At 42.2% G+C, this 9,360-nt stretch overlaps 1 protein-coding gene across 1 annotated transcript in view; it reads right to left on the bottom strand.

Moving 5' to 3' along the window:
- The window catches only part of LOC119769353, a 30,473-nt gene extending 21,742 nt beyond the window's left edge, over nt 1-8,731 (bottom strand). Inside the window, exon 1 of the mRNA XM_038261388.1 lies at nt 7,903-8,731. Coding sequence (XP_038117316.1) covers nt 7,903-8,731 — 829 coding nt within the window. The remainder of the gene's footprint in view (nt 1-7,902) is intronic.
- Nucleotides 8,732-9,360: the final 629 nt, after the last annotated feature.

The raw sequence follows: 9,360 nt of genomic DNA, 5'->3' as shown, positions 1-9,360 counted from the left end.
GCTCACTCCGGTGCCAAAACCGGCCCCGAAAGGTACAAATGTCGCCGTAGGCCTCGGGTTCACCGGGACGAAGGGACAAGGACTACGAGTCCCCAACACCCGGTTTGATATATTATGTGCAATAGAGAAATGGTTCCGTCCACGGGAATGAATGAATTAAATTATTCATTAAACAGCCGTGTGCCCGGGACATTTGTCCTGGGGGGTCCTGCCGGCGCATCGGCGTGTGTGTTGTGTGGTCCGGAACCGAAAGACCAGCAGCAGCAGCATCGTGTTTCGAGCCCTGGATGGTGTGGCCACCGCCAAGTGTCACCACGTGGATGATTTTTTTTTTTTGAGTAGGGTGGATCATTTTTTCAAAAATTCTTCAAAATGCCTTAAAAGTAAACCGAAAATGAAGTCTGAATTTTCGATCCTAAAGATCTGAACCACCCTAGCAGAGCCCCTCGGAACACGATGCCGGGTGCAGCGGGTCCATCGGGGACCGATTAGAGGGCTGCTACGCTACCATGCTGGCGTGGTCATTGGCCATGGTGGTGGCGTTGCTGCTGCTAGTTGTACTTGGTTGAGCGGTCGCTCGGACGGTTGGTTGGTCGGTTGGCGAGCAGTGAACAATACCGCTCGAATTAAGCAAACCGGTTTAGAACATGAGAGAAGCAAAAAAAAAGCAGCACGAAACTAAACTGGGAAATTCGAAACATTACGTCGCTGCTAGTTTGCTGGTGTCAGCAGTTGTGGGACAGATTAATTTAACGACCCATCATTAGCTACAACTGGTTCACACAAAATGTACACGACACGACAAATGGGGCCGGGGAGCACAAGGCGTTTAGTGAAATGGAGCTTAGATGGTTCTAAAATTTAGTTCTGGAACGGCGTTTGACACGCAGTTTGAGATTTACTGTTTTTGAAGGCACTCAGTAATCAAACTACGCAAAATAAACAAAAAAAGAAAAAAAAAACATTCAGTTCAATGTTTTAATTAGTTATTCACAAAATTTCAAATTTTATTACCGTAAACCGGGGTGACTTTGATAGGATTTCAAATTGTTTTTAGAATATTTTCCAACAGGTAAGGGTTTTCTCAAGATTATTATTTTTAAAACATGTACTGGGGTAGGCCACACTAAGTCCATGCACTATTTTGGAAAAAAAGTTTTTTCAGTAGTGTTTAGAAAAATAGTTATGTTAAAAATTCTTAGTTTTAATTCCGGGGTGACTTTGATAGTCATAGTTTTTCTTGCTAAAATCATATTTAAGATGTTCCAACTTTAATTTTACGTTAAATTTACCATCACTAAAGTAGCTGATATAGTTTGTAAGAAAAAAATCAATGTTTATGTTAAGTTAACTAAGTTTATAACCTTTTTAACAAAATACATATAAATTTTAGGTAAAATTGCTAAAAAGTCGGAATTTTGCCTGAAATTTGTTAAAACTAGTTTTGTTTATAAAATTATTGATTTATATTGCATTTTATACTGAATTCGAAGCACGAATCACAAGTTTAAACATTTTACATGAAATTTGTTCAAATGAAAATGCCTATAAATTTAAAGATTTTTTTTTAACTGCGTTTCAAAAACACATATTATTTATTATTTACAAACTTATTGAATGTTGTCCTAGTGGAAAATTGTCCAAAAAATCCGAAAATGCATTCCGTTTTCCGATTCAAAATCATGTTCATTGAGAAAATCATGACACTTTGAGAAGTTCAAAATAATGACTTTCATTAACATTTTCTTAACTATAGTTAACTAACTTTTTAAACTCTTCTAAATTTTATGAAAACTTCTTCTTGAGGAACTTTGAACACTTCTCTACCACGGTCAGTATGTTTCTGAACCATTCCTTACGTTTTTTAATTGTACTCTTCATTTTTCGGAAAAATCGCAAACCTATCAAAGTCACCCCGGCTATCAAAGTCACCCCGTTTTACGGTACAAGAATTTTCTCAACAACAAAAGAGCCAGTCTGAGCTTCGACTTTTTTATAAAATGTCCAGCTGTGAACAGATAGATGATATTTGTTATGACTATCAGTCCAAAAGCACTGATTTTTGGCTGGGATACTTTTTTCCCTCTAGCTGGTAAGAGTTGCTGAACACTTTGGTGAAGAGAACTTCAACCATTCTGGAAACCTTAAAAAGAGAAGAGATAAATATTCAAGCACACGTAACCAGCAAGTATGCGGTTTGTGAATATTTTAACCCCAGGAAGAAACCCGAGTCAAATAAATTCAACCAAATTTTGCAATGTTAAAACAGAAATAATAAATTACAATCTGACTAAATCAAATAAAAAAATGTTTTTTTTAATTATTTATAGAAGTGGAATTTTAAAAACGGTTTTTTTTTTCTTCTTAAAAATATGCAATACAAATCTAAATTTAAACATTTTGCTCGGGTTCTGCTTCGTCCCAAACCCTCAAAGTTCCACTACTTTCCCACAATGATCAATGGTCTTCATTTTTCGCCAGCCCGGCCAGGGAAAAGTGATAGTCTCGGTTTCAGCATTTTTCCTCCTTAGTAGCCCCCAACCCCCTGGAAAAAAGGACCCGCACCGAGGGTGACGAAAGCTGCCCCTGGAAAATAATTAATCACAAAAGTGTCTATGCTCACCACACTACCGGCACACTAAAGAACAGACAACGGAGAAAACAAGGCATTTTCTTCGGGTGGTGGACACAGAGGGGGAAAAGTGCTGATGACATTGATTGTGGCCGGATATGCGGTGTTAAAGCGGGTATCCCTTCGAGAGATTGATTTCTTGGGGTTTAAGGATATTGGATTCGAGATAAGGACTGGGTTTTGCGAGCGGGGCCAAAAATGGAAAATAAGGATAAGGTCTGGGGGTCATTTATCTGGTACAGATAAGGATCATATTGATGGCAGTTGTCGACCGCCCGTGACTAACGATGGACAGCATGTTTTCGAGCAAGTTTGGCAAAAGTTGCGAGATTCTTGGTTTTTCACCTGAAAGCATTGTTCCGATGGTTTAATTAACCTCAAAGTTATACAAAATACTTTAAAACTCTAATAAAAGCTATCAAAAAATAAATTCATCTTTCTAATAAGTTTTTCTTTTTGATCAAATTATAGAAGAAAAAACACTAAAAATTCTATAGAATTGGAGTTAGGTTGAGCCCCGAGGTTTTCGTGACCGTGCTATCTTGTCGCAAGTTCATTTCAGGCCAAATTGAGTTAAGAACGTCAATTTGTGCAGCTTTCAATGACTCACAATTTAACTTTCAAGCAATTCTCGGAGATTGCGGTCATTCGATTTTTTTTCATGAATTTTTAAATCAGGTTGAAACTTTTTTGGAGCCTTTGGTATGCCCAAAGAAGCCATTTTGCATTATTAGTTTGTGCATATAATTTTCCTAACAAATTTTGCAGCTGTCCATACAAAAATGATGTAACAAAATTCAAAAAAAATATCTTTTGCAGGAATTTTTTTGATCGATTTCGTGTCTTCGCAAAATTGTAGGTATGGATAAGGACTGCATTGAAAAAATGATTCACGGTAAAACAATTTGGATGATTTTAATTTTACTTTTTGTCATTTTTAATTTTAATTTTGTTTTTGTTATTTTCTGATATGTTTTAGGGGACAACAAATGCCAACTTTTCAGAAATTTCCAGAATGTCCGGAAAAACTTTAACTGAGTTATGAATTTTTAAATCAATTCTGATTTAAAAAAAAATCGAAATATTGGTGGCAAAAACTTGTCAACTTCATTTTTTTTTTCAATGTACAATCGAATTTGCAATCAAAAAGAACTTCAATAAAATTTTGATAAAGTGTACCCTTTTCAAGTTAAAACCATTTTTAGGCAACTATTTTAAAAAAGTCGCAGTTATTCATTTTATAAAAATAGTGCCAATATCTGTCCACTCTTGAAAAAAATATTTTTGAAAATCTTAGAAAATTCTCTATATTTTGTTTTTTTTAGCTTTGTTGATACGACCCTTATTTGCTGAGATATTTAAACAGGAAATAATTTATGTTTCTTAACTCTTACCCAAACAACTCACCTTTTTTCTCATGTCGATATCTCAGCAACAAATGGTCTGATTTTCAATGTTAAAACAAGAAACATTTGTGAAATTTCCGATCTTTTCGAAAACAATATTTAGATTTTTTCAAAATCAAGAATAACACTTCAAAAGAGCGTAACATTGAATGTTTGGCCCTTTAAAAATGTTAATCTTGATTCAAAATTTAAAAAAAATGTTTTCGAAAAGATCGGAAAATTTCACGAATGTTTCATATTTTAACATTGAAAATCGGACTTTAAATTGCTGAGGTATCGACATTAGAAATGGTGGGTTGTTTGGGTGAAACTTAGAAAACATCAATTTTCCTGTTTGTAGGAGCGCTAGGCCCGGCTCCAGGAGGGCTTTTTGATTGTCCAACCTTTCCACTGTGTTGCAGGGAATTCCGAGGCACAACACAGCTTCAAGGCGACAATCGGCGAGTGGACTGTATTCACAACTTTCCTCAAGTGGACTCCTTTGGCCAGGATGCAAGAAAACAGCTTGTTTCACGATGTTAACTTCTATATTTACAAGCTTAAACTGACTTACGGACTAACAAAATCATTTGGTTTTTAAAGCTAAAACTTCGGCAATTTTTCCGAATCTTCTTTGCATTCTTGCAACAAAAACATTCTTATTCTTTAATCTCCTCTCGGGTGCGCAATCCTTCTTCCCTAAACCATGTACACGCCACTTCTTCTTTTCATTCATACTTCGTTCATTCCTACTCCCTGCTCTCCTATTGGTCTGTTTGCGCAAGCTGCCTATTCAGACGCGCGCTGCGCGTCCTTGAGCCTATTGTGTGCTGTGAGATTCATGAATGAAACATGTGTGAAAGGGAAAGGACACGAATGGTGAGTTGGTCTGCGGTTATTTACATGCTATTGTTTCTTTTCTTCTTCAATGTGTGGCGTGTATGTGCGGGTACATTTGTGTTGTGTTATGTGCTTGAAACAATGGAAGGATTAACTGACACTGTGGAAATGGATGGATTATTCTTGCAAATTTACTCTACCTGACACTGTTAAAAAATCATATCGGTTGGAAACTATATCTTCTGAGCTGAAAATTGGGCAAATTAAATCTACTTTGGCGTTGGCGCCAACATACTCCCGCCGGGCAGAGATGGAATCTCTGTGACCTTAACCAAATTTGCATTATCAATGATTGGCAGAACAGCAATCTTATGGATCGCCCGCTTGTACACTACTGTACCGATCTGCACTTCTACCGTACGCACCAAATCATCTTTCCCGGGGAAGGTTTTTGTGATTTTTCCCAACTTCCACACCTGCACGGGCGCATCTTTTTCTTCTAGCAAGACAATCATACCTGGTTTGATGTTGGCGGACTTGACTCGATTCTTACCACGGGGTTGAAGGGTTTGCAAATAATCGCGATGCCACTTTCTCCAAAACTCATCGCGCAATCGCTGCATGTACTGCCAGCGATTGAGCCGATTTATCTGAACACCTTCACAACTGGGTTCAGGTACGGCGGTCAGGGGACGACCAATCAAATGTGTCCGGGGGTGAGAATCTCTGAATCATTAGGTTCTGAAGAGGTAGCATAGAGAGGACGTGAATTTAAAATTCCTTCTATCTGAGTCAGAAGGCTGACTTCACGAGGCTGACAGAACTGAGCGATTTCGTCGACTGTGACTTGGGACTTCAACAATTCATAGAGCTCATGTAGCTCGGTTTTGCCCGCGGAAATTGGTTCCATTATCGGAGTGGATTTCTCGGGGGAGTCCTCGACGACCTACGAAGCGTTTCAGAGCTGCGAGAAAAGTCTCTGTACTCATATCTGAAACGAGTTCCAAATGTACGGCTCGAGTGACCATACAAACAAACACCGAGATGTAAGCATTTACGATCTTGGGCTTGTATCGACCTTCTTTGACATAAACTGGACCTGCGTAATCCACACCTGTGACCTCGAACGGCAGAGCTTGGTTGACACGATATGCAGGAAGATTTCCCATCAACTGACTAGCGACCTTCGGGCGAGCCTGAAAACACGTGACGCAACGATGGGTGATTCTGCGAACTGACGATCTTCCGTCGATCAGCCAAAATCTTGTCCTCAAAGCAGCGATCAGACTCTTGGGACCAACATGCAAATTTTCTTCATGATAAGCGCGAATCAAAAGATCAACTACAGGGTGTTTCGGCAAAATGTAGGGGTGTTTGGAGTGAAACAACAGCGAGGATTGCTGAAGCCGACCTCCAACTCTCAAGACACCGTCCTGGTAGAACGGGTGCAAACCTGCAATCTTCTTGCACGGTTCGTCATTCTGAACACGGTGGATTTCGTCACTGAGTGCTTCGTGCTGAATAATCTTTACGATCAGTTCCAGCGAAGCGCGCAACTCAGGGATCGTTGGGTGAATCATGAACACTCGACAAGACGGATCTTTCTGACGACAATTTTGGATGAAACGCTGCACGTATGCCATCACACGCTGCAGCTTTCTGAACGAACTGAACCTTGTAAACACCGGAAGCTGGTCTTCATTGAACACTGGGGTTGCAATGATCGGACCAAGCTTCAACTCGGGAGTTCATCATCTGGAATTTCTGGGGGATTTCCTCATCATACACTTCGATTCTCAGGAAGAATGGGCCTTCCCAGAACTCGGACTTCGACATTAGAGCCTCGGGAAGCATGCCTCTGGAAACAATATCAGCGGGGTTGTCCTTTGACCTGACATATTTCCAAATAAATCCTGCGGTGAGCTCAAGAATCTTGGCAACTCTGTTTCGGACGAACACATCGAGCTTCGCCAAGGACTTCTTAAGCCACGCGAGGACAACCTGACTGTCAGTCCAAAGTACGACTTGGCTTACCTTAAACTTGACAGTCTCGAGAACTCTAACCATCATGCGACTCGTTCACACGCCATCAACTCTTTGCGGTGAATGTTGAGATCTTTCTTGGGCGAACAAACTCTTGATTTGCTGCAGAGGAGGCGAAGTTGAGCTCTGCCGTCGGACAAGATGCATCGGACGTAAATGTTTGCACCGTAAGCAACAACGGAAGCGTCGGAAAATCCATGAAGCTCAATCGCGACAGTCGACGGGCTGATAACATAGCGTGGAATCCGAATTTCACTAACCTTGGGGAGGGCTCTACGGAAACACAACCACGACGCCAGAAGATCTCCTTCGACCTTGGCGTCCCATGGCAACTCAATCAACCACAACTTCTGCATGTAAAGCTTCGCAACAACAATCACGGGGGATAGAAATCCGATGGGATCAAACAACCTGCCGATTTCAGAGAAAATACTTCGCTTGGTGAATTCGGTGACATCTTTTGAAGACGCACCACGAACATAAATTCGTCAGACTGGGGACACCATGTCAGACCCAGTGCCTTGACGACCTCGTTTCCTTGATCGAGGCACACAAGTTTCTCGCGATCAAATTCGGGAACACTACTCAACACTTCCTGGCAATTCGAGCTCCATTTGTGGACACGAAAACCTCCAGACTCAAGCATCTTTCGAATCTGCCGCTGGACGACTACAGCTTCGTCAGCGGAACTAGCACCGGAAAGGATATCATCGACATAACAATCATCACGAACCACCTCGGCTGCTAGCGGAAACTTCTCTCTTTCATCTTGACACAACTGAACTAGACATCTGGTCGAGAGGAACGGGGCAGCTGCTGTACCGTAAGTTACCGTCTGTAACTCCAGCACGCGAATCGGCTTTGAAGAGTCACTCCTCCACAGAATTCTCTGGAACCTCGTCTGAGACGAGTCGATAAGCACTTGCCGATACATTTTTTCAATATCGGCAGTGAATGCAATGGGGTTTTTACGAAATCTGAGGAGGATACTGAACAAATCACTTTGGACCGGCTTTCCAACGTGGAGAACCTCGTTGAGCGACTTCGCCGTAGAACCTTGCTTGGCCGACGCGTCGAACACTACTCGCAGTTTCGTGGTCGAGCTCGTCGGCCTCAGGACGGCGTGGTGGGGCATGTAGTACCGATGCTGGTCTACATCCTTGGACTCATCAACCTCACGACAATGACCAAGGGTTTCATACTCATCAATGAACATAGCATACTGCTGCTTCAGACTTGGTTCTCTGTTGAGACGGCGCTCCAACAGCAGAAACCGACGAAGAGCGAGCGAACGGTTGTCTGGCAACCCTGAAACATCTTCACGAAACGGTAATCTAACAACAAATCGACCTGACGGCAAACGACGATGCGTTTCCACGAACAATTTCTCACATTCATCAACATCAGAGGGTGGGGGCGTTGGATCGGCAAGATCCTCGACCTCCCAAAACTTGGAAATCGTTTGATTCAGCACATCCAACGAAGCGTTGTTCGCGATGTGTGAATGGTTCACAGAATTCTCGATTTCGCCGGAAAATACCCAGCCGAAATGAGTTTCGCGCAACTCTGGCAGACCGTCTGCCAGGTGCAGCTGTCCTGACTTAAGCAGGCTGAAAAACATGGAGGCACCAATCAACATATCAATTCTCTCGGGGACATTGAACTCTGGATCCGCAAGTTGGATTCCCACTGGGATCGACCAGGAGGAAACATCAATCTTCGATCCGGGGATGATTCCAGTCACCTTTGGAACCACCAGACATGCGATACTGGCGGCGAAGGCCGAGTATCTCGAACGAACGGTAACCCTGACTTTCTCCCTAGCATACATCTTTGACCCACCTACACCAGCGATCGGAACGTACAGCGACTCACGAGGGGCCTTCAACTTATCGGCAATCCGCTCGAGAGAAAGTTCACTTGCGAACCACTATCAAGAAGCGCACGGCAAGGAACGGGATCTCCATCATTCTCGATCAGGACAAGAGCCGTCAGCAACATCACAGTTTTCAAACTCTGGGAATGGTTGGATGAACATGAAGAGTTGAGAGGGGTTTGCTGCTGCAGGTTCTGACTCAGTGTAGTGGACGTGGGAAGGTTGGGAGATTCAGACTGAGGTGTTGTAGGGTTCGTTACTTGGAGGCTTGGGATTGGTCTTACGCTTTGAGCTTTGGAGAAAGAGTCGTTATGAAGCAAGGTGTGGTGTTTCTTGTGGCAAGTCTGACATTTCAGGTTGCTGGAGCAACTAGAAAGTCGATGACCAGCTCGGAGGCAGTTAAAACATAACTTCAACTCACTAACTTTGGCATTGCGCTCCGGAACTGTCATCGCCAGCAACTTCGAACATTCAAAGTGACGGTGATCCGCCCCACAAACCAGACATGACTTGGCGACCTTTGCAGATGTGGCAGTATGGGATTTTTGGGTTGGTTTGGGGCAAGATGGCTTGGTGGTGCTTTG

Source organism: Culex quinquefasciatus, chromosome 3 (assembly GCF_015732765.1).
Source record: "Culex quinquefasciatus strain JHB chromosome 3, VPISU_Cqui_1.0_pri_paternal, whole genome shotgun sequence".
NCBI classification, from domain to species: Eukaryota; Metazoa; Arthropoda; class Insecta; order Diptera; family Culicidae; genus Culex; species Culex quinquefasciatus.
Note: the sequence above shows the minus strand (reverse complement) of the source record. Positions and strands in the feature narration are given on the sequence as shown.